The sequence below is a fragment of the Budorcas taxicolor genome, chromosome 16, assembly GCF_023091745.1.
Source record: "Budorcas taxicolor isolate Tak-1 chromosome 16, Takin1.1, whole genome shotgun sequence".
In the NCBI taxonomy this organism is placed as follows: Eukaryota; Metazoa; Chordata; class Mammalia; order Artiodactyla; family Bovidae; genus Budorcas; species Budorcas taxicolor.
The window spans coordinates 65,263,048-65,289,252 of record NC_068925.1 but is presented as its reverse complement, the minus strand read 5'-3'; the positions used below and the strand labels follow the sequence as shown (position 1 = coordinate 65,289,252).

The following is a 26,205-nucleotide window of genomic DNA, read 5'->3' as shown; positions in this document are numbered from 1 at the left end:
AATCCCAGGGACGGGGGAGCCTGGAGAGCTGCCGTCTATGGCATCGCACGGAGTCAGACACGACTGAAGTGACGCAGCAGCAGCAGCAGCAGCATAAGTAAAGAAATGTACAATAACTTATAAACACCCCAAAATAAAGCCTTTATACTTCCCTAAAGTAAGATACAGAGCCCACCTAGGAGGCAATAGAGCACAAGTTTATAGGCTCTAGGTTCAAATCCCACTCCAGGCATTACTAGCTGGGTGATCTTGGGTGAGTTACTCAACTGCTCTGGCTACTGACTCATCTCTAAGCTGAATATAATAGCATTATCCAGCTCATGGGGTTGTTAGATAATAGGTGCAGAGAGCTCAGGAGAGCACCAGTATCAGGAAACAGTGGCCACGCTCTTCTTGCCTGGAGAAGCCGAACAATTCCTCTGGGGAGGAAAGTGTGAGATAATAGAAAATATATATATTGGTCTGTGCCCCCCATTCCTGGCACAGAGCTCCTAAAATCCTTGTAATTTCTTGCTGCTGCTGCTGCTGCTGCTGCATCGCTTCAGTCGTGTCCGACTCCATGCGATGCCATAGACGGCAGCTCTCCAGGCTCCCCCGTCCCTGGGATTCTCCAGGCAAGAACACTGGAGTGGGTTGCCATTTCCTTCTCCAATGCATGAAAGTGAAAAGTGAAAGTGAAGTCGCTCAGTCGTGTCTGACTTTTTAGAGACCCCATGGACTGCAGTCCACCAGGCTCCTCTGTCCATGGGATTTTCCAGGCAAGAGTACTGGAGTGGGGTGCCATTGCCTTCTCCATTCTTTACTTGTAAGTGTTTTTAAAGAGAAAATTCAAAATAACAGTGGAATTGCTGTAAGAGTGTGTCCTTTCTGTGACCCTGGAAAAGTCCAACACATACATTTTTTGGAGCCAATTTCTTTTCTCTACATCTGTGGGAGCTGATATTTATTCTTTGGCCCGTGTATATAAAAGGAACAAGATGGCATGGTTCAGTGGTTCACCAGACACCCTGGTCATTGCAGGGGCAGGGTGACAACTGTACTGATTCACTGCTGTTGCTGTAATCAATTATCTTGAACTTATAGGCTTAAAGAAACACGAATTTATTACCTGATAGTCTGGAAGTCCTAAAATTAAGGTGTGTTCTTCCTGGATGCTCTGGGGGAGATCTGCTCCCTTGCCTTTTCCAGCTTCCAGAGGCTGTCTGCACTTCTGGCCCCATGGTTCCTTCCTCCATCTTCAAATCTCTTTCTGCTGTCTGCTTCTGTTGTCACATCTCCTCTGAGTCTGACCCTGCTGCCTTCCCTCTGTGATTTCACTGGACTCACTGGGATAATCCAGGATAATCTCCCTATCTCAAGATTCTTAATTCAAGTCACATCTGCAGAATCCCTTTGGCCACAATAAGGTAACATATTTTCAGGCTCTGGGGATTAGGACGTGGACATCTTTGGAAGGCCCTGATTTAGCATTGCACACCAACCATCGCAATTTGCTGGGGACCGAATGGTCTTCCCAATGATAGAAGTTTTCGTGCTAAAATCAGGAAAGTTTTGGGCACAACTGGGCAGCCAGTTGCCCTTAGCTAAGCACGCCCTTGGTTGCAGAAGGTATTTCTACTAACTCTTGGGGAAGTGGAGAGGGAAGATGAACATAGATAAGCTGTAAACATAACAGTGTTTTCGCAGTAACATTCTTTAGGACAAAAGCAACCTTTAAGAAATCTCACCCTGCCCTACAACCTCAGCAGGACCACATCCTTACAGGCAAGATGTTCTCCACTTGGTTGTTTTTTGGGCTGCACTAGATCTTAGTTGTGGTGTGTGGGATCCAGCGCCCCAGCCAGGAGTTGAATCTGGGCCCCCCGCATTGGGAGCATGGAGCCCTAGCCCCTGGATCACCAGGGAAGTCCCCTCCGGTAGTTCTACCTAATAAAGGCAAAGCTATTTCCCCAACAAACTCCACTGCAAAGCCTGGATTATCCTTAAATAGGAAGCCTGTATGGCGAACTTACATTCAAAAAGGTTAATGGTTCATACAGTGTGGAGTAACAGACTTCTAGTTAAAAATAGAGCCTGATTCCATGCGAATGACAGAGACTTGTCACCTGGGTATGAAGCCACAGAGGGTTTTCTACATCGTCTGTCCTCTTCCTGCTTTTTTTCCTTCCCCTTCACCTTCCAGTCTACTCGCCCTCCCCCGCCCCAACCCACCCACCCAGTTATATTTAGTGTTACAGTCTGTGGGTTTCTGAAATTATTCTCTCGTGTGTTTATGAGTCTCACTGAAGGGGAGGCTGCCGGTTCATGCCATATTTTTATGTATATATTTAGCTCTCTGCTTCTGAGGAAATAAATAGAAATGAGTCTTTTTCAATAATAGGTGAATTCCAAGAAGCTTGTAGCCCGAGTTGAGAAGGGTGACGGATGGCGATCTGGGAGGGGAGGGGGTGGTTTCCAGCGGAAAGGATTTGAATGGAGAGCCCTGGGGTGGCACATGGCACTTGGGGAGTATGAGAGGGTCACCCCGCATGGTCCATCGGAAGTGACAGTTGAAGAAGTGAGGATCGCAAATCATTTCCCAGCTGTGAAGACAGAGGGACAGAAATCCTCCCAAGCTACAGGCAGTGGAGCCAATCAGATGAGTGGGAATGAGAGGGTGCCTGTGCTACTCCGTTTCTCCCCAACGACAAGTTCAGGGATGCAAAAGCCAGATGAATGGATGGAAAGCCAGGGACTAGAGGAAAGCCAGGCATGCAAGGGCTTCTGGGAAGCACTGGTGGCGTTCCTTGGTCAGTTCAACCTGATGCATTCTCAGTGGGGGTGGGGGCAGCTGGTGGGAGTTGACAGATGGTCACCAGGAGACGCTTATGTCCAGGGGAGCTTCTCAAGGTTTGCAGGGCAGTGCCACACATGAGCCTGCTCAGGGAGCTCAGCTTTATCCCCATGTGCATCCAAGCTCAGACCACCCCTTCTGCTGGCCAGACACCAAGCAGAAGAATGCATTGGATCTGGCCCTCTACCATCCCCTCCTGCGGGGAGCAATTAGCTTCAGTTCAGTTCAGTTCAGTCACTCAGTCGTGTCCGACTCTTTGAGACCCCATGAATCGCAGCACGCCAGGCCTCCTTGTCCATCACCAACTCCCAGAGTTCACTCAGACTCACGTCCATCGAGTCAGTTTCCATCACGTGCCTTCCTGAGTCAGAGTGGCAGGATGAAGACACTGTCTTTCACTGTGAGGAAAAATCTATGCTCTCATGACCTCAGGACCTTCATATTTCATTGCGTCTCCTAGAGTTGCAGGTAAAGGGCATGAAGGAAGGGAGAGACCCCTGTCCTGGGAAATCCACATCCTCTCCCCTGGTTCTGCTGAGGCGTGATGGCAAGCATTTGTAGATGGCGACGAGGGCAGGGCTGATTTAAGAAGAGACAGAGGATGAGATGGCTGGATGGCATCACTGACTCGATGGACATGAGTCTGAGTGAACTCCGGGAGCTGGTGATAGACAGGGAGGCCTGGTGTGCTGCGATTCATGGGGTCGTGAAGAGTCAGACATGACTGAGTGACTGAACTGAACTAAACTGAAGCTAATTGCTCCCTGCAGGAGGTCAGTCTATAACTAGTCTGCAATTATTATAGGGGGCTCTCAACCCATTCAACTAATGATGTCCAAGGGATGGCACAGTGGGCTCCCATGGTCCCACCCATGGGTCAGCGTCAGAGACAATGCCACCCTTTCATATTCATTTCAGACTCAAGTAGGAATCTCACTTGACAGCTGTCTTATGGCTCAGAGAGGAGCTGGTATGATTGACTGTCTCACTCAGCCTGGGGAATGTGATCACCCAGCCCGTGCTTCCCAGATGGATTGAGACTGGAGGATTTGGGACTAGAGGAAGATCCAGAAAGATGCCCAGGCTGAGGGATGATCAGACACACTTAGTGTGAATGAAAGGGGTATCATGTCTTTTCAAAGAAGCCAAGCCATAGAGCCTGGAGACTCCATTCCTGGCTCAGTTCACCTGCTCACATTGCCTTGTGCCCCTGGAATGAGTGCCTTCCTTCTGTTTCAAAATGTAGGCTTCACTACTATTTAGATGTGGCAAGACCTACAGATTAGGAGATGATTGCCATTGAAAAGTGGAGAAGGCAATGGCACCCCACTCCAGTACTCTTGCCTGGAGAATCCCATGGGCGGAGGAGCCTGGTAGGCTGCAATCCATGGGGTCGTGAAGAGTTGGACATGACTGAGAGACTTCACTTTCACTTTTCACTTTCACGCATTGGAGAAGGAAATGGCAACCCACTCCAGTATTCTTGCCTGGAGAATCCCAGGGACGGGGGAGTCTGGTGGGCTGCCATCTATGGGGTCACACAGAGTCGGACACGACTAAAGTGACTTAGCAGCAGCAGCAACCATTGAAAAGATCCCAAGAGGAGTGGACATGACATGCTGAGGGGTGGGGGCCACTCAGGGAAACACCAGGGCCAGTTAGGAGGCAGAGAGATGGGGGAACACGGGTAAGAGCCTTTACTGTGGTTTCTGTAGGAAGAAATGGTGGGGGCGGGGAGCTGGGTAAGCAGGCTTAGGATTGACTGTGTGTGTGTGATAGTCACTCAGTCGTGTCTGACTCTTTGCGACCTTGTGGACTGTAGCCCACCAGGCTCCTCTGTCCATGGGATTTCGCAGGCAAGAATACTGAAGTAGGTTGCCATGTCCTTCTGCAGGGGATCTTCCTGACCCAGAGATCAAACCCACATCTCCTACATTGCAGGCAGATTCTTTACCATTGATCCCCCTGGGAAGCCCTTGGGGTGATTAGGGGAAGGGAATAGTGCCCCTGAGTGTAAGAACCAGATGGAGGAGTGGGTAGGGGATGGGCGCAATCTAGAGTTTTCTATCTCTAGGATAAGTTGTTTATTATCTCTAAGAATTAACGAACTCTTGAAGGGTGGCCCTTCCAAGGTCAGCAAGGCCACAGATGTTAAAGCATCAGAAAACAGAAAATAAACAATGAATAATCCTCTTCTCTGCTGTCAGCACCCAGCTCAAGTCTCATCTGTTCTAGGAAAGTTCCCAGGCTGTTAACTAACCAGGATTCTTGGCCTTCCCCAATCAATACAAATTGATCAGAGGCCAGACAAGAAATTCAGCCACGGCTTTTCTGGGGCCTCTGCCACAGCTGCAGGGAGCAAGAACAAACAACAGTTTCCCTTGCTGCTGTCTCTCCAAGGTGGGGGGTGAACTTCTTCCTTATATGGTATCCCATATAGGGGGGTGTGAGGGGAAAGACCAAGGGTGACTTTGGTGGTGTGCCCACTCATTAGATGGTGTTATGTGTAGGGGGCATGCATAGTACCCGGCTTTTGCTCTCAACACCATGTTTTTGCTCCAGGCTCTTCAAAAGTGCCAGTTGGGTTTTTTGATCACTTTATATCTTTTACATCCAGAAGCCTGCAGGCAGTTATTTTTAGTCCCATATAATTTCCTTGTATTTTTTTTTTTGCTCCGTGAGAAGTATAATAGTAGTAGTGTTAGTCGCTCAGTCATGTCCAACTCTTTGCGACCCCATGGGACGGTAGGTCTCCAGGCTCCTCTGTCCACAGAATTCTCCAGGCAAGAGTACTGGAGTAGGTAGCCATTCCCTTCTCCAGGGGATCTTCCCAACCCAGGGATTGAACCCAGGTCTCCTGCATTGCAGGTGGATGCTTTACCGTCTGAGCCAGGTCCAAGCATTGCAGCGCTGCAGGGAAGGGTCTGAGGTCCCAATAGGGATTCTCCCCTGCCCCGAAGTCCTATAACACTTAAGGTCTCTGCTGTTCATTTTGGTATTGATTCAGCAAAGGATGTTGTGTGTATTGGAAACCTAAGCTCCCCGGAGGTGGGGATTGTGTCTTTTTTTGGGGGGGGTGGGGGGCGGATTGTGTCTTTTACTTCTCTATGTCCTGTACAGCACCTGATACAAAGCCTTGAACATAATAAACACTTCATTACATTTTTGTTAGGGGATGCCTAAGGTTCAGTTTGCTAGGCCACAAGGATGGTTCCTTTAAAAATTACATTTTTTTAACCTCTGATCAGGAATAACTCTGCCTAAAGGGATTCACTCTTTTGGTTTCTTCCTTTATTAGCTTTCTAAGACTTAGAATGTTTACAAATCCAGACTGCCTCTGTGAAATTCACAAACAAGGCAAATGCCCGCAGCTTCAACTGTGAATACAGCTCAGAAGGGGTCATTTCTGCTTGCAGCTGAAAAGGAAAAATCAGGTTAGCGTAGATATCCTGACCACAGTGTTTCCTCCGTTAACTTCCCACAAGAGGAGAGTAGATTACACACCATCCAGGCTCTCTGAGCAGCCAGGAGGCAGGTGAGACATGTCTGTTTCATGAATTATTATTAATGGGCAAATCATCCGTGTTGTGTCTGTCCTCGTCTGGTGGGTCCAGCACAACCTGTCAGGACGGGAGATTTACTTGGTCCCGAGTGGCCTGGAATGAGTTGGGAGACACAGTGGATCCTTGGGTACCGAGGACAGGACACGACAATCCTACTAGCGGCATCGGCTCCTCCTCTGTGAGGATAGGAGCAAGAAAGGCGGATCAAATGGAGGGCGGGTCAGACTTGAGTGTAAAATCTGAGAGTGATTTGGCTGTGTCCCTGGGACAGAGCTGATAGACGAAAATAGACCACATCTTGGGAAGTTTGGCATGAAATTAAATTCCAGGGCCCTAGCTACAGCTTTGCCAGTAGGCTACCTGCCAATGTCCAAAAATGCCCTTGTCATGCAAAGTGGATGTAGCGGTGGAGTAGAAGAGGGAGGAAGGATTATAGTGGGTCCTACCACTGAAGGACTGCTCTATCTGTGTGTGTGTGTGTGTGTGTGTGTGTGTGTGTGTGTGCATGCTCAGATGTTCATTCATGTCTGACTCTTTGTGACCCCTGGACGGTAGCCTGCCAGGCTTCTCTGTCCATGGAACCCTCCAGGCAAGAATACTGAAGCAGGTTGCCATTTCCTTCTCCAGGGGATCTTCCTAACGCAGGGATCGAACCCGGGTCTCTTATGTCTTCTGCATTGGCAAGTGGATTCTTTACCCCTGCACCAGGTCCCTTGCTATTCAAAATGTAGTCCACAGATCAGCAGCATTGGTCTCATTTGGAAGCTTATTAGAAACACTGCATCTCAGGCAGGGCCTGGAATAGGATGAGACTGAGGAGGATGGCCCCCTCCAGTGCAAAATTTAAGGGGCCACCCCCAAACTGAGTAATCAAAATGAATAATGTTTTTTAAAAATAAAAATTAATGCAAAAATCCATGATGAGGATAATATCATAATTTGAAATGAAGACAGGATCTGACCTCACACTTGAATGATCCTCCCCCTCTCACCTCTCCCTAATTCTGGCCCTGATCTCAGGTCCCATCCCAACCCTTGGAATCAGAATCTGCATTCTAACAAGATCCCCAGAGGCTTCACGTGGACATTAGCTTGAGAAGCACTGCTTTCAACATCTGCCTGGCCACAACAACCCCAAATCTTAGAATCCAGATAGTAACAAAACTGGAAAGAGATGAGGAGATAAATTTCCAGAAGCATCTAACCCCTGAGTTTGCTTGCCATTCGCCTGGATTTGCACACTGCCACCTTAAAATTATACAGTGTTTTGTGGTTTAGCCTGACCTCTTTAAAGACATTTTATTTTGAAACAATTATAGATTCATAGGAAGTTGCAAAGATAGTATGGAGAGGTGCCCTCTTCCCAGTTTCCTGAAATGCTTACATTTTGTGAAGAGGAAATTGACATTGGTATAAAGTGTATGTATTATAAAGTTATTTGTGATTTTATCACATGTGTAGATTCATGTAACCAACACAGTTAAAATACAGAACTCATCCATCCCCACAAACATCTCCCTGGCCTAGAGCTATAGCTTCATAGTCACTCCCACCTCCCTTTTCTGTACCCTCACGCCTAACCATTAGCAACCACTAATCTATATAATTTCTGAGAATATTATATAAATGGAATCATACAGTATGGAACCTTTTGAGATAGGCCTTTTTTTTTTTTTCACTCAATGTGATAAGCTGTTGAGCTATTTCAATTGTTGCATTTACAATTTTTATCTTTTTATTTGTTTCAGATCAATTTGTTTCTTTTTGTTGCTATGTGCTATTGCATGGTATGGATGTACCACAGTCTGTTTACCTAAACTGTTTATTTTACTTGTTTACTGCATTTGGTTATTATAAGTAAAGATGATGTGAGCAATCGTATATAGGTTTTTGTGTAGACATGTTTTCATTTCTTTGGATGAATACCCAGGTGTGCAATTGCTGAGTCATATGGTAAGTGGATATTTAGTTCTTTAAGAAACTGCCAAACTATTTTTTAGAGTAGTTTGCCTTTTTACATTTCCACCAGCAATGTATCAGGAACCCAGTTTCTCCACATCCTTGCCAGCATTTGGCCTTGTCATTCTTTCTTCTTTTAGCCACTCTATTCATGAATAGGGGTATCTCCTCCTGGTCTTAATTTACGTTTCTTAATGCTTAGGGATATTAAACACCATTTCCTGTGTTTCTTCACCATCCATTTGTTCTAGTCAGTGGAATGTCTTTTCTTGTCCGTTACCCGTTTTCTAGTTGGATAGTTGGTTTTTCCACTGCTAAGTTTTGAGTCCTTTCTATGTTCTAAATAGGACTCTTAAGACATGTGGATGCAAACGTTTTCTCCCAGCCTATACCTTGTATTTTCATCCTCTTAATAAGGTCTTTCATAGAAAAAAAAGTTTATCTTATTAAAGTCCAGTTTACTGTGGGTTGTTTTCCTTTTATGCATCCTGTTTTAGGTGTCTTGTTGAGTCTTCACCAAGCCCTGGACCCAAAGATTTTCTCCCACATGTTCATCTAGAAGTTTTATAGTTTTTCATTTCACATGATTTAAATCTGTGATCCATTTTGTTTTTTAAAAAACTTAATTTATTTATTTTAATTCGAGGCTAATTACAATATTGTATAATCCATTCTGAATTAACTTTTGTATATGAGATTTAGGTCAAGTTCAGTTTGTTTTTATTTTGCTTTTGGTCTGTGGTTGTCCTGTTGCTTCAGCACCATTTATTGAAAAGATAGTCCTATCTCCATTGAATTGTTTTTGCGCTTTTTCAGAATTCACTTGGCCTTCCTTGTATGGAGCTATTTTTAGATTCTCTGTTCTATTTCATTGACCTTTGTGTCTAACTCTCTGCCAATACCTCCCACTTGATTTCCATAGTTATATAATAGTATTTAAAATTTGGACAGATTGATTTTTCCCACTTTATTATTCTTTTTTTTTAAGGTATTAACTATTTAGCTCCTTTACCTTTCCATATACATTTTAGAATTATTTTCTCTTCATTTATGCAAAAAGTAATCCTTGCTGAGATTTTGATAGGAAATGCATCAAATTTATACGTAAATTTTGGGAATTAATATCTTTGCTATGTTGAGTCTTTTAATTCATAAACTATTTTTTCAGAGTAGCTTGTCATTTTCTGTTGTATGACTCAACATTTATTTAAATCTTCTGGGATTCTTTCATCAGCATTTTGTAGTTTTTAGCATACAAGTTCTATGTAGTTTTTAATTTTGTTTAATTTTTAATTGGTGGATAATTTCTCTCCAATTTTGTAGTGGTTTCTACCATACAACAATGTGAATCAGTGGTAATTATATATGTATGATCCCTCTAGGTCATCACTGAGCACCAGGCTGGCTCCCTGTGTTATTCAGTAGCTTCCCACTATCTATCGTTTTACTCATGATATGTATATGTGTTAGTGCTACTTTTTCCGTTCATCCCATCCTCACCTTCTCCCACTGTGTCCACAAGTCTGCTCTCTACTAAGTTCATCAGTACCATTTTTCTAGATTCCGTATACATTTGTTAATATATGATACTTGTCTTTCTCTTTCTGACTTACTTCACTCTGTGTAAGAGGCTCTAGGTTCATCCACCTCCCTACAATTGACTCAAATTCATTCTTTTTATGGCTGAGTAATAGTCCACTGTATAAATGTACCACAACTTTTTTACCCATTCATCTGTTGATGGACATCTAGGTTGCTTCCATGTCCTGTCTACCATAAATATTGCTGCAGTGAACACTGGGGTACATGTGTCTTTCAGAATTCCGCATATGTTTTATTACATTATTCCTAAGTATTTTATTTTTGGATGGTTATGTCATCTTGTATTTTTTTTCATTTATTTATTTGGCTGTGTTGGGTCTCAGTTGTGGTTCACGGGATCTTTGTTGCAGCAAGCAGGCTTCTCTCTAGTTGTGGCACCTGGGCTCCGGAGCACCCGGGCTCAGCAGCACCTGGGCTCAGCAGTTGTATCCCACAGACTTAGTTGCCCCAAGGCATGTGGGATCTCAGTTTCCCAACCGGGGATTGAACCTGCATGCCCTGCATTGGAAGGTGGATTCTTAACCACTGGACCACCAGGGAAGTCCCAGCCATCTTGTACTTTAAATTTCAATTTCCATGTACTTTTTGCTAGCGTATAGAAATGCAATTGATTTTCTTATATTGATTTTTTTCTTAATATGTGTATTTTATTGAAGCATAGTTGACTTACAGTGTTTCAGGTATACAGCAAGGTGATTCAGTTTTACATATACACATATATTATTTTTGAGATTATTTTCAATTGTAAGTAATAAGATATTGACTGTAGTTCCCTTGCTATACAGTAAACCTTTGTTGCTTGTTGCATATATATATATTTTTTTTTAATTAGAAATGCCTCAAATTCTATTCATACTAAGTCAGACAAGTAGAGTCCAAAATGTCATAAATTTTTAAGCTAGGCAAAAGTTCATAAGTTTTCTAAAATGTATATATTATACATATTATTTATATGTATGTATACAAAAGCTTTTCTCCATCTCTTCTTTTTTTCTTGATGTTCTTTCCCAAGCCTTCTTATGTTGATCTTTTACCTTATGGTCTTATAGAACTCACTAATTACTTCTTAGAATTTTCTTATCGCTCTCTCAGGATTTCTAAGTGAGACTTTCATGCCATATGCAACAGAGACAGATATTTTCCTTTTTGATCTCATAGTCTTTCATTTCTTTTTCTTTCTTTACTGAGCCAGCTAGAACTTCCAGAACCATGTTGAATAGCAGTGGTAAGAGTAACCATCTTTTCCTTGTTCTTGATCTTAGGAAGAAAGCATTCAGTCTTTGGTCTTTAAGTATGATGTTAGCTCTAAGTATGATGATGTTCTTTATCATGATGAAGAAGTTCCTTCTATTCCTACTTCTCTGAGTTTTTATCAAGAACAAATGTTGAGTTTTGTCAGCTGCTTTTTCTGCATCAGTTGATATAATCATGTGGTGTTTCTTCTTTAGCCTGTTAATGTGATGAATTACACTGAACGATTTTTCAAATATTGAAACAGCCATCTATCTCTGGATTACATGACACTTAGTCATGGTATATAATTCTTTCTATATACAACTGGATTCTATTTGCTAATACTTTGCTAGTGATTTTTGCATATTTTGTACTCTCTTTGCCTGATTTTTATATCAGAGCAATACTGGCTTCATAAAATCAGTTGGAAAGAGTTCCTTTTTCTATTTTCTAGAGAAATGCTAGGATTTTTTTAAAAAATTTCAGCTTTATTAAGATATAATTGACATATATAATTTTTAGATAAAGTGTGCATTGTGGTGATTTAAGTACACATTGTCAAAAGATTCCTCTCATCTAGTTAATTAACATATCTGTCAGTCACCTCACATATTTATTTTTTGATGAGAACATTTAAGTTCTACACTCTCAAGCAAATTTAAATTATATAATACTGTGTTACTGCCATGCAGTGATTGCAATGTGCAGTGATTTATAAGAAAAATATATGTGGTCATTAGATGTCCACATATACATTTTTTATATATATTTGCTCTTTGTGCACAGTCTCTTTCTTACAGCTCCCCAAACTCTTGGACTTTCTTGAGTGATAAAAGCAATGGGAGCATCTTTTATTTTAATACTTGGTCTCTTTCCTCGGTTCCTTTCTGCCACAACTAGGCTGCTATTGATGAGGTGACTTTTGTAAAGCAACTGATAATAGAAGGCAGGGACTTTCAGTTCCACCCTCTGATTTTTGGGGAAGAGATGGGGATTGGAGGCTGAATCAATCATCAGTAGCCAATGATTTAACCAATCATGCCTAAATAATGAAGTCTCCATTAAAAACCCAAGAAGCCAAGGGTTCACAGATCTTCTAGGTTGGGGAAACAATGCTTCCACATACCACTGCGCCATGTCCCAAATTCCATGAGACCCTAAACTCCATGAGGACAGAGGCTCCTTTGTTCTGGACCTCACCACATGTATCTCTTCATATGGCTGTTGACTGGTATCTTTTAATATCCTTTGTAATAAATTGGTAATCTAGAGAGTAAACAGATTTCCTGAGTTCTATGAGTTGCTCTAGTAAGTTAATCAAATAAAGGAGGCCATCATGGGAGCCTCTAATTTATAGCCAGTTGGTCAGAAATACAAGTTAACAACCTTGACTTGTGACTGGCATGTGAAGTCCAAGAACTATGTCATGGGTGACTCCAGTTTGTAGCCCTTTGGTTGGTCAGAAGCATAGTAACATGTGAACTTGGAATTTGGTATCTGAAAGGGAGGAGGCAGTCTTGTAAGACTGAACCCTTAACCTGTGGGATCTGATGCTATCTCCAGGTTGATGGTGTCAGAATTGAGTTGAATACTGATGTGGGTAGCCTTTCCCTTCTCTGGGGAATCTTTCCAACTCAGGGATTGAAGCCAGGTCTCCCCCATTGGAGGTGGATTCTTTACCAGCTGAGCTACCAGGGAAGCCCTAGAGTCAGTTTACTTATCAATCAGTTATCACCATGCTTTACATTAGATCCTTCTGTAGCATTAGGGTTTTGGGTTTGTTCATTTGTTTTTCTGGCTGCCCTCAGACTTTGTTGCTGTGCACAGGCTTACTCTAATTGTAAGGTGGATTGCTACTAAGGTAGTTACAACTAATTGTAACCCTGGGTCAGGGATTGAACCAGTGTCCCCTGCATTAGCAGGCAGATTCTTAAATGCTGGGCCACTAGGCAAGTCCCAGTAGCATTGGTTTTAATTCTTTAAATGTTTGCTGGACTTCTCCAATGACACCACATAGGCATTATGCATTTTTTATATTTAGAATTTGACTTGATCTTCATAACAACCTTGCAAAAAAGGCATTTTACAGATGTGAAAACTTAAGGCTCAGAGAAATTCAGTGACTTATCCAAGATCCAGAAATCTTTTGAACCCAAGTTCAGTGTTGTTTCTACAGTATTATAGTTCCGAGTTACTAATGGATACTACTACATAGACTTTTCCCCCATATAAAATCTCTGCTGCTAGTGCTACTAAGTTGCTTCAGTCGTGTCTGACTCTGTGCAACCCCATAGATGGCAACCCACCAGGCTCCCCCATCCCTGGGATTCTCCAGGCAAGAACACTGGAGTGGGTTGCTATTTCCTTCTCCAATGCATAAAAGTAAAAAGTGAAAGTGAAGTCGCTCAGTCATGTCTGACTCTTCGTGACCCCATGGACTGCAGTCTACCAGGCTCTTCTGTCCATGGGATTTTCCAGGCAAGAGTACTGGAGTGGGTTGCCATTACCTTCTCCGATAAAATCTCTATGGGGGAAAAAAAAACGAATGTAATTGTATCTGCTCCTGGCCATTTTTGTTTAGCTGGGTTCCAGTTTTTTTCTTGCCTGACATTCCATTAAAATTAAGGGATAATAAAAGTTATGACCAATCTAGATAGCATATTCAAAAGCAGAGACATTGCTTTGCTGACTAAGGTCCATTTAGTCAAGGCTATGGTTTTTCCAGTAGTCATGTATGGATGTGAGAGTTGGACTGTGAAGAAGGCTGAGCACTGAAGAATTGATGCTTTTGAACTGTGGTGTTGGAGAAGACTCTTGAGAGTCCCTTGGACTGCAAGGAGATCCAACCAGTCCATTCTGAAGGAGATCAGCCCTGGGATTTCTTTGGAGGGAATGATGCTAAAGCTGAAACTCCAGTACTTTGGCCACCTCATGTGAAGAGTTGACTCACTGGAAAAGACTCTGATGCTGGGAGGGATTGGGGGCAGGAGGAGAAGGGGATGACAGAGGATGAGATGGCTGGATGGCATCACTGACTCGATGGACGTGAATCTAAGTGAACTCCGGGAGTTGGTGATGGACAGGGAGGCCTGGTGTGCTGCGATTCATGGGGTCACAGAGAGTCGGACACGACTGAGCGACTGAACTGAACTGAAGGCAACAAGTGAATTGCGGACTATAAAACCTAGTGCTATTAGTACAGTCATACATGTCTGGTCTGAAAGACTGATGACGTGGCATTGACACATCCAACTGAGGAGACCCAGAGGCAAAGCAAACAAGATGTCTAGAGAGAGGAGGAAATCCATGGTCCCTAAACGTTCCCTGGGAAGTTTTCGATGGGTCTTCTTCCTTTGGGTTTCCCTGGTGGTTCAGGCAGTAAAGAATCCATCTGCAATGCAGGAAACCTGGGTTTGATCCCAGGGTCAGGAAGATCCCCTGGAGAAGAAAATGGAAACCCACTCCAGTATTCTTGCCTGGAGAATCCCATGGACAGAAGAGCCTGGCGGACTACAGTCCATGGGGTCACAAAGAGTCGGACAGGACTGAGCGACTAAGCAGGCACACATGCATTTCTGCCTTTATTCCTCACCACCTGGCCCAAAAGTTCCTGCCAGGAATGACTGTCTCCTTTAAGGTAGGATTTTTCACCACTTCACTATCTGTTCTGTGAGTTTCTTTTCTAGTTCAGAGCATATCATTCCTCGTGTTAAATAGCCTTCAGTGATTCCTTACTATCTCTACTTCTCAACCTTATGGTTATTGTCAATGTACGTCTGTTGTTCTCAAACTTTAGCGATCAGAAACATCACCTGCTGCTGCTGCTAAGTCACTTCAGTCGTGTCTGACTCTGTGCGACCCCCTAGATGGCAGCCCACCAGGCTCTCCCGTCCCTGGGATTCTCCAGGAAAGAACACTGGAGTGGGTTGCCATTTCCTTCTCCAATGCACGAAGGTGAAAAGTCAAAGTGAAGTCGCTCAGTCGTGTCCGACCCTCAGCGACCCCATGGACTGCAGCCTACCAGGCTTCTCCATCCTTGGGATTTTCCAGGCAAGAGTACTAGAGTGGGGTGCCATTGCCTTCTCCGAAACATCACCTAGGGATACTAATTTTAAAAGTGAAAGTGAAAGTCACTCAGTCATGTCTGACTCTTTGCAACCCCATGGACTATACAGTCCATGGAATTTTCCAGGTCAGAGTACTGGTGTAGGTAGCCCTTCCCTTCTCCAAGGGATCTTCCCAACCCAGGGATCGAACCCAGGTCTCCTTCATTGCAGGTGGATTCTTTACCAGCTGAGTCACAAGGAAAGCCCAAGAATACTGGAGTGGTTAGGCCATCCCTTCTCCAGCAGATCTTCCTGACCCAGGAATCGAACTGGGGTCTCCTGCATTGCAGGTGGATTCTTTACCAACTGAGCTGTCAGGGAAACCCTAGACTAAGTCTCAATCCCAGAGATTTTGACTCAGAACTTGAGCAGGACCTAAAACCCTGCATTTTAATAGTCTCTCCCTGGTGATTCCGACCAAGTGGTCCACAAAATGCATGTTGACCAGTGACACAGAGGTCACACCCCTTGGCCTGGCTTTCAGGGCCCTCACAAGTCTGATGCCCACTTGCCTAGCCAACAGTATCCCTCCCTCACCCTCACCCCACCCCTACCAGCCCCCGACAGCCTAACCCTCGTGACTAAGACTAAACTAGTGGATGAGCTTTTTTTACATTGTGAAATTTCTGGGTATTTGCTGGACTTCTCGCTCTCCTTGGAAAGACAAAATTATCTCTCCTGTCCCTTCTCCCCTTTGCTCTAGTGTCTCATAGAGTTGTTCAAGCAGTCGGGTGCCACACATGCCTAGGTTGTGAGCAGCTTTTTACTTAAATTTATGACCACCAGAATAAAATACACTAGACAATATTGTAACAGTTGTTTCTGTTAATTATGCATAAACATACATATGTATGTATTGCGTCAGGATATAAAATGTGTTTCTTACTGTGGATTATAGTAAAACACTACCACCGAGAACAACATTGAAAGCCGTGGCTATAGCACTCACCCGATTTGTCTCTCATTAGAGCCATCAGTATAGCATTCTGTTTCTCCATTATTGTGAACCTGTGGAGAATAATAAATAAAGCCACTCTTATCCCTTTGGTATCCAGCATGGTATTTTGTGCTCAATAAATGTTAAATGAATTGAATTGCCTGCATGATCACCATCATGACTTTTCTGGGTTTAGCTATTTCAGATCAAGAATCCTTTTTTCAGGGTTAGGGTTGGGACTGTTCGTTTCAGAAATTGCTTCTTTGTGAGGCAGTGAGCAGTGGAGCATTGCCAGGGGAAGTGACCGTTCATATTGGCCAGAGGAAAAGGGTAGTGTTTTCTAAGGCAGTGAGGTTGCTTGGTACAACCTATTTCTTTTGGAAATCCCTGTATGTAGCCTGAGGAACAGAGCTTGGCTCTCTGGATCAACATAGCCCAGTGGAAAGAACCCCTAAGGGAAGGTGGCTACATGAGCCTTCTAGATATGAGCACTTGTGAACATGTATTGCTCAATGAACAAGTCACTATACCGAGTGCTGAAGAGCCTAAGAAGTCTTTGGCATGGGAGACGGACTGAGCGACTTTTGGAACATGGATATGTTTTCTTAAGCCTGCACAGTGGCAATTGAACAAGCCAAGGTTGTTGTTTGAATGTAAATCATCTTATTCTCAGCTTGTTCTCACGTGTATGTTAATTGCGCATCTTCTTATGAGTTTGGGACCTCTTCTCTACAGCAAAGTCCCCTGGCTTTGAAGAATTCTGTACAGAAGAGGAGCAAAGACATACACTTTCAGAAACAATTTCTGGACCAGATCCCTTGAACAGGGTGATCAGGGAGCTAGTAGGTCAGTAAGTCTAGCAAAAGGAGATGTTGCCAGGGCAGGCATGCCGGACATGGGGTAGAGCTGAGCTTCAAACACAGAACTTGGGAAAGTGGAGAATAAATAGAGGACGCTTTCTGTAAGACAGGGAGAGGAAGGAAGGTCTGGCTTATTGCGGCACGGGATCTGTGAGAGCCAAAGGCCATATGAAAATGATCCTAAGGAAGCCTGGGGTATAAAGGGCAAAGGGAAGAGGGGAGGCTAAAGAATTTATTCAGATTTCAAAAACCTTTTGTTACAGGGTCTTCAGTTAATCCTTGACCTCAAAGTTAAATTTGGAAATTAGTGAAATAGTATCAGTCATCTTTTAAAAGGCAAAAGTGGCACGCTTGTTAGAATGGTTCAAATAGGAAAACAAAACTGGTAATACTGAATGCTGGTGGAGCAACAGGAATGCTCATTCGTTGCTGGCGGGAATGCTAAATTGCACACCCGCTTTGGAAGACAATTTGGCAGTTTCTTACAAAATTAGACATACTTTTACCATATGTTCCCACAATCATGCTTCTAAATATTTACCTGAGTTGAAATGTATGTTCACTCAAAAATCTACACGTGATTGTACCATCAGCTTTATTCATAATCCGTGAAAACTGAAAGCAGCCAAGATCTTCAGTTAGTGAATGAATAAACAAACTGGTCCGTCCAGACAATGGATTATTATTCAGCAATAAAAAGAAATGAGTTCTCAGACCAGGGAAAGACCTGGAGGAAGGAACCTTAAATACAAATCACGAAGTGAAAGAAGTCTGTCTAAAGAGGCCACATGGTGTATGGTTCCAGCTATTTGGCATTTTGGAAAAGGAAAAAATACAGAGAGAGTAAAAAGATCAGTGGTTTCCAGCGGCAGTGGGGAGGGAGAGAGATGAATAGGCACAGCACAGTGGATTTTCAGGGGGAGAAACTATTCTCTACGAAACTGTAATATGGACACATGTCATTATGCATTTGTCAAAAGCCATAGAACCTTACAACACAAAGAGTGAATCTCAACGTAAACTGTGGCCTGTAGTTAATAATAATGGGTCAACACAGGCCCATCAAATGTAACAATTATACCACACAAGCGCAAGGTTGTATAGGGGTATAATAGGGGAAATGGGGTGTGGGGGAGGTCAGAAGATGGGGGGTTGAATACATAGAACTCTGTGTACTATCTGCCCAATTATTCTGTACATCTAAAACTATGCCAAAAAATAAAGTTTACTATTATTTTTTTTAAGATCTCTTAAAAAAAAAAAAAACTCCAGGATTTCACACTGAAAGAAGGAAAAGGCAAATGTGATGAGACTTATTTATTATTATTATTATTTTTTTTTAAAGAAACCACAGAGAAGATACAATTTGTTTTGGGGGGTTGGGGGGGCGGGGCTGTGCCGGCTCTTCTTCATTGCAGTGTGTAGACTTCTCTGGTTGCAGAGTGTAGTCTCTAGAGTGCACGGCTCAGTCGTTGCAGCACGCGGGCTGATGAGACAGCTTATTTTATTTATTTATTTATTTATTTATTTATTTTTTTAATTTTAAAATCTTCAATTCTTACATGCGTTCCCAAACATCAACCCCCCTCCCACCTCCCTCCCCATAACATCTCTGTGGGTCATCCCCATGCACCAGCCCCAAGCATGCTGTATCCTGCGTCAGACATAGACTGGCGATTCAATTCTTACATGATAGTATACATGTTAGAATGCCATTCTCCCAAATCATCCCACCCTCTCCCTCTCCCTCTGAGTCCAAAAGTCCGTTATACACATCTGTGTCTTTTTTGCTGTCTTGCATACAGGGTCGTCATTGCCATCTTTCTAAATTCCATATATATGTGTTAGTATACTGTATTGGTGTTTTTCTTTCTGGCTTACTTCACTCTGTATCATTGGCTCCAGTTTCATCCATCTCATCAGAACTGATTCAAATGAATTCTTTTTAACGGCTGAGTAATACTCCATTGTGTATATGTACCACAGCTTTCTTATCCATTCATCTGCTGATGGACATCTAGGTTGTTTCCATGTCCTGGCTATTATAAACAGTGCTGTGATGAACATTGGGGTACATGTGTCTCTTTCAATTCTGGTTTCCTCGGTGTGTATGCCCAGCAGTGGGATTGCTGGGTCATAAGGGAGTTCTATTTGCAATTTTTTAAGGAATCTCCACACTGTTCTCCAAAGTGGCTGTACTAGTTTGCATTCCCACCAACAGTGTAGGAGGGTTCCCTTTTCTCCACACCCTCTCCAGCATTTATTGCTTGCAGATTTTTGGATCGCAGCCATTCTGACTGGTGTGAAGTGGTACCTCATTGTGGTTTTGATTTGCATTTCTCTAATGATGAGTGATGTTGAGCATCTTTTCATGTGTTTGTTAGCCATCCGTATGTCTTCTTTGGAGAAATGTCTATTTAGTTCTTTGGCCCATTTTTTGATTGGGTCGTTTATTTTTCTGGAATTGAGCTGCATAAGTTGCTTGTATATTTTTGAGATTAGTTGTTTGTCAGTTGCTTCATTTGCTTTTATGAAGGCTGTCCATTCAGAAGGCTGTCTTTTCACCTTGCTTATATTTTCCTTTGTTGTGCAGAAGCTTTTAATTTTAATTAGATCCCATTTGTTTATTTTTGCTTTTATTTCCAGAATTCTGGGATCTAATTCTGGGATCCAGAATTAGAGGATCCTGCTGTGATGTATGTCGGAGAGTGTTTTGCCTATGTTCTCCTCTAGGAGTTTTATAGTTTCTGGTCTTACATTTAGATCTTTAATCCATTTTGAGTTTATTTTTGTGTGCGGTGTTAGAAAGTGATCTAGTTTCATTCTTTTACAAGTGGTTGACCAGTTTTCCCAGCATCACTTGTTAAAGAGATTGTCTTTACTCCATTGTATATTCTTGCCTCCTTTGTCAAAGATAAGGTGTCCATATGTGTGTGGATCTATCTCTGGGCTTTCTATTTTGTTCCATTGATCTATATGTCTGTCTTTGTGCCAGTACCATACTGTTTTGATGACTGTGGCTTTGTAGTAGAGCCTGAAGTCAGGCAAGTTGATTCCTCCAGTTCCATTCTTCTTTCTCAAGATTGCTTTGCCAATTCGAGGTTTTTTGTATTTCCATACAAATCTTGAAATTATTTGTTCTAGTTCTGTGAAAAATATGGCTGGTAGCTTGATAGGGATTGCATTGAATTTGTAAATTGCTTTGGGTAGTATACTCGTTTTCACTATATTGATTCTTCCGATCCATGAACATGGTATATTTCTCCATCTATTAGTGTCCTCTTTGATTTCTTTCATCAGTGTTTTATAGTTTTCTATATATAGGTCTTTAGTTTCTTTAGGTAGATATATTCCTAAGTATTTTATTCTTTTCGTTGCAATGGTGAATGGAATTGTTTCTTTAATTTCTTTTTCTACTTTCTCATTATTAGTGTATAGGAATGCAAGGGATTTCTGTGTGTTGATTTTATATCCTGCAACTTTACTATATTCATTGATGAGCTCTAGTAATTTTCTGGTGGAGTCTTTAGGGTTTTCCATGTAGAGGATCATGTCATCTGCAAACAGTGAGAGTTTTACTTCTTCTTTTCCAATTTGGATTCCTTTTATTTCTTTTTCTGCTCTGATTGCTGTGGCCAAAACTTCCAGAACTATGTTGAATAGTAGCAGTGAAAGTGGACACCCTTGTCTTGTTCCTGACTTTAGGGGAAATGCTTTCAATTTTTCACCATTGAGGATAATGTTTGCTGTGGGTTTGTCATATATAGCTTTTATTATGTTGAGGTATGTTCCTTCTATTCCTGCTTTCTGGAGAGTTTTTATCATAAGTGGATGTTGAATTTTGTCAAAGGCCTTCTCTGCATCTATTGAGATAATCGTATGGTTTTTATTTTTCAATTTGTTAATGTGGTGAATTACATTGATTGATTTGCGGATATTGAAGAATCCTTGCATCCCTGGGATAAAGCCCACTTGGTCATGGTGTATGATCTTTTTAATGTGTTGTTGGATTCTTATTGCTAGAATTTTGTTGAGGATTTTTGCATCTATGTTCATCAGTGATATTGGCCTGTAATTTTCTTTTTTTGTGACATCTTTGTCAGGTTTTGGTATTAGGGTGATGGTGGCCTCATAGAATTAGTTTGGAAGTTTACCTTCCTCTGCAATTTTCTGGAAGAGTTTAAGTAGGATAGGTGTTAGCTCTTCTCGAAATTTTTGGTAGAATTCAGCTGTGAAGCCGTCTGGACCTGGGTTTTTGTTTGCTGGAAGATTTCTGATTACAGTTTCAATTTCCGTGCTTGTGATGGGTCTGTTAAGATTTTCTATTTCTTCCTGGTTCAGTTTTGGAAAATTGTACTTTTCTAAGAACTTGTCCATTTCTTCCACGTTGTCCATTTTATTGGCATACAACTGCTGATAGTAGTCTCTTATGATCCTTTGTATTTCTGTGTTGTCTGTTGTGATCTCTCCATTTTCATTTCTAATTTTATTGATTTGACTTTTCTCTCTTTGCTTCTTGATGAGTCTGGCTAATGGTTTGTCAATTTTGTTTATCCTTTCAAAGAACCAGCTTTTGGCTTTGTTGATTTTTGCTATGGTCTCTTTTGTTTCTTTTGCATTTATTTCTGCCCTTTTTTTTAAGATTTCTTTCCTTCTACTAACTCTGGGGTTCTCCAATTCTTCCTTTTCTAGTTGCTTTAGTTGTAGAGTTAGGTTATTTATTTGACTTTTTTCTTGTTTCTTGAGGTATGTCTGTATTGCTATGAACTTTCCTCTTAGCACTGCTTTTATAGTGTCCCACAGGTTTTGGGTTGTTGTGTTTTCATTTTCATTAGTTTCTATGCATATTTTGATTTCTTTTTTGATCTCTTCTGTGATTTGTTGGTTATTCAGAAGTGTGTTGTTCAACCTCCATATGTTGGAATTTTTAATAGTTTTTCTCCTGTAATTGAGATCTAATCTTAATGCATTATGGTCAGAAAAGATGCTTGGAATGATTTCGATTTTTTTGAATTTATCAAGTTTAGATTTATGGCCCAGGATGTGATCTATCCTGGAGAAGGTTCCATGAGCACTTGAAAAAAAGGTGAAATTCATTGTTTTGGGGTGAAATGTCCTATAGATAGCAATTAGGTCTAACTGATCTAATGTATCATTTAAAGTTTGCGTTTCTTTGTTAATTTTCTGTTTAGTTGATCTGTCCATAGGTGTGAGTGGGGTATTAAAGTCTCCCACTATTATTGTGTTATTGTTGATTTCCCCTTTCATACTTGTTAGCATTTGTCTTACATATTGCAGTGCTCCTATATTGGGTACATATATATTTATAATTGTTATATCTTCTTCTTGGATTGATCCTTTGATCATTATGTAGTGGCCTTCTTTGTCTCTTTTCACAGCCTTTGTTTTAAAGTCTACTTTATCGGATATGAGTATTGCCACTCCTGCTTTCTTTTGGTCTCTATTTGCATGGAATATCTTTTTCCAGCCCTTCACTTTCAATCTGTATGTGTCCCTTGTTTTGAGGTGGCTCTCTTGTAAGCAGCATGTAGAGGGGTCTTGTTTTTGTATCCATTCGGCCAGTCTTTGCCTTTTGGTTGGGGCGTTCAACCCATTTACGTTTAAGGTAATTATTGATAAGTATGATCCCATTACCATTTACTTTGTTGTTTTGGGTTCGGGTTTATACACCCTTTTCGTGTTTCCTGTCTAGAGAATATCCTTTAGAATTTGTTGGAGAGCTGGTTTGGTGGTGCTGAATTCTCTCAGCTTATTTTTAAGTTGCAAGAGGGCCAGCAAGGTAATCCCAGAACCTTGCTTGTAAACGACACAGACAGTTCTGCTGCCCAAGGCCCTGGTCCCTTACAGACTCCCTCGCCTATTCAGTAAATCCATGCCACCTTCCCTCAGCTCTAGATGCTCAGTGCTATTGGATTTGCACAATGAGCTGCCCTAGAAGAAAGATGGAACCAAAGCCCTTCACCCCTTCTTAATTAGCTGTATTGGCTCATGAAAATGAAATTGGGCTTATCTGGTAAATTTGAAAAAGCAACATCACAGATTATTTTCAGCAGGAAAAAAAGGGGGAGATTTTCTTTGGCTGAACTTTTCTCAACCAACTGTAATGACAGTTTTCTGGTCTGATTGTTAATTCTCCGTAATTACGTAGAAGGCCCTTGAGATTTGTTTTGATGGATTTCCTCTTCTGAATAACTAGATGAAGCAATCAGCCCACCTTTCATATTATAAGAAGGTTCTTCTTTTTTCTTTTTTAAAAATGACTCCTCCGCTTTGGAATAATTTCTGCTAGTGATCGTAGTGGTAAATTCCAATCAGTTGATTTGAGGCAGGTGCTTGTTTTAAATCTCTCTAAACTCATCCAGCACTGGACCTTTAAACCTGGATTAATCCCCTTGAGTTCTAAATCATTTTGCTTTGGGAACTGAAATCTGGTTCCAGCACCTTTTGAATCACCCACATTTGCTTTGAAAGTTGGCACTTTCTATTTAAATAGCAAGAAGGATGGGGAATAAGCTTTACAGAGCTGAAGGTATTGATTTCAATGATCACCTTTAACTTACACCTTTCTTCTTTATAATATGTGGTTTTCTTCTCTTAATTAGAAAGAGCCAGGGATTATCTGCACAAAACTGGAAGGTTTATTGTCATTGGCGGGATCGTCTCTCCTGTCCACGACTCCTATGGAAAACAGGTGGGTTTCTCCTTTGTCTCCATCCTCCCTAACCCCTGTTCCTGACCTGATGATGCCACTGGCATAAAACTGCCCCACTGCCATCTCTGCTGCGATTCTTAGAGATGCAAAACCCCCAGTAGCAGGTGTCCTGCTTCCCATCTCTGGACCACAGTCAGACCTGAGCCAGTGGGAGTTGGGCAGCAGCTGGGAGAAACAGCTGCCCATGCCCAGCCCCAGTCAGAACACGCTAGGAGCGGAGCTGGCCCCCCTGCTGAGGGCCAAGGATGCCAGACTGTTGGCTGGTTATGGGCCGGGCAATCTTTCCTGGGATTTTAGGAGAAAAGGCCTCTGCCTCTTATAATCTGATTTACAATTCATGTTCCCTTTCCTTCCCTCCCTGCCACACATCTCAGGAAATCTGGACGCTGTCAAAGTCCTTCACCTCCTCCCCCAGATACAACCTGGTGGGCTCCGGGGAAGTCACCCAGCCCGATGGAGCCGGGAGACCAGGCAGCACTTGCCATGTTGTCTCATCCCTGTGCTGGGCGCGCCCTGGCCGCCCTGGTCGGCGGAGGCTCTGACTCTGATGGGGAGGGGAGCGCACCGCTCACACCCTCCTTTCTCTTCTTCCCGCTCAGCACGTCTGCTCCATGGCTGTGTGTGGCAGCCGGACATGTGGAGGGCTCCCACTCTCATTCTCTGTCAGCCCTGAAAAATGGTGCACTTTTATAATGGGCTGGCTTGGGATGGCATCTTGGGGAGGCTGTGGGGAGCAGGGCCGGCCTCTCAGCGATCGCTCTGTTGCTTCCCAGGGTCTTGTGTCGAGCCGGCACCGTCTCATCATGTGTCAGCTGGCCGTCCAGAATTCCGACTGGATCAGGTAGGGTGGGCCTGAGGATGCCAAAGTGGGCGGCCCTGGGACTCCCTGGGGCTGGGTGGGAAACAGGAAGGGTCCCACAGCAGTTTGGAACCCACAGGAGTGGGGAGCATGGGGGAGATATTAGCCCCATGCAGGCGATAATCACGTAAACATTGTGGGGTGGCCTAACTGGTGACTCATTTTTTTAACCAAGCCATGGAGCCCGTGAAACTAAAGAGGGAGCTTTCAGTGTTTCATCTGCTCTGGCACCTGTGGACTTAAGAGTCTGCTCAGAGTTTCCAAAAATATCATGGGGATTGGGGTGGAGCAGGGCCAGAAAACTCAAAATGCCTCTCTGCTTCCATCCCCACTCACTTCCATGAGCTCTTCACTACCTTTCAGGGAAGGTTCCCGGCCTTGGCTATTTTCCATTCCTGTTCAGGCTCCCTAGGGCCCCGTGCCGAGGGCGGGACAGAGGTGTGTGTCGGGGGCTGGTGGGGAGGTGGGTATGAGTGCACACAGCCTTTCCCTCAGAGGGTCCCTGGATGGTCCCCTTGCTAAGATGGCAGACACCATTATCCGCTGAGCTGGCTGTGTAATTAACGCAGGCTTCCACTAATTATGCTAATTATGCTCCCCACAGCTCCTACAGTTATAATTTGCATGAGAAGATGATGATTTTAAAAAAATAACGACACACCATGTGTCCCGTAATTCCCCCTCATGAAAGAATAAGCAGCACCTAGAGGTTTCCATGAAAAGAAGGAAATGAAGGGCCGCTGACCTCAGAATGAGGGCTGCAGAGAGTTAGCAGGGGAGAGATGGGGTGGGCGGAAATGAGAGCAGTGAAGGGAAGCAAAGATGATAATTAAACGGTGATCCGTGCCATTTGTGTGCAGTGATTTGTGGGAGCAGCGCATGCCCTTTATAGACTTTCTCATCCCCCCCCACCCACCCACCGCCGCCCTGAGATAGAGGTGAGGTCAGGAGACGGCTTAGGAGAAGTCAAGGAGCTTGTGAAGGAAGCACATCTGTGGTCAAGTCTGGGTAGAAGTGAAGCCTCTTAGCTCTGCCCATCATGATCTCAGGGGAAAGAAGTGTCCAGTGGGACAGGAGATGGTTCCCGCTTGTCTGTGATTAGAAGACTCTGAAATAATTCCCCCTTTCCTTCAACACATATTTACTGAGCACGTAGTGCATGGCTCCAGGGGCTGGGAACATCAGAATTTTGAGAATTGAGATCACCAGAGAGGTCGAAGCTAGCTCTGAGGATGGGGCCTGGGCCCGCAAAGCCCCTGGGCACCGAGGAGCCTGTTCAGCCAGGTCCGGGGTCTGCCCAGCTCAGAAAGGATGCCTGTCTCAGGTCAGGGATCTGAGAGGGTCAGGCTCAGGGCGAGCCGGGTCCTCTAAGCGTTTTCAGTTCGTGAGGTCTGTCCCTGGGAACCCTAGTTGTGCTGCCTGGTGGGAGGTGACAGAATGCTCAACTGCTGAGAAGGTGTTTGAGAAACGTCCCAGTTTAGCAGCTCGTTAAGTTGGTAATGAAGCCCGAGCGCTGCCTC

General features: G+C 43.2%; 1 protein-coding gene across 1 annotated transcript in view; it reads left to right on the top strand.

Annotated features, from left to right (window-relative positions):
- Positions 1 to 26,205, top strand: part of NMNAT2 (nicotinamide nucleotide adenylyltransferase 2) — a 168,855-nt gene that overhangs the window by 111,104 nt on the left and 31,546 nt on the right. The window contains exons 3-4 of the mRNA XM_052653968.1: positions 23,717 to 23,805; positions 24,600 to 24,667. Of these exons, the coding sequence (XP_052509928.1) occupies positions 23,717 to 23,805; positions 24,600 to 24,667 (157 nt within the window). The remainder of the gene's footprint in view (positions 1 to 23,716; positions 23,806 to 24,599; positions 24,668 to 26,205) is intronic.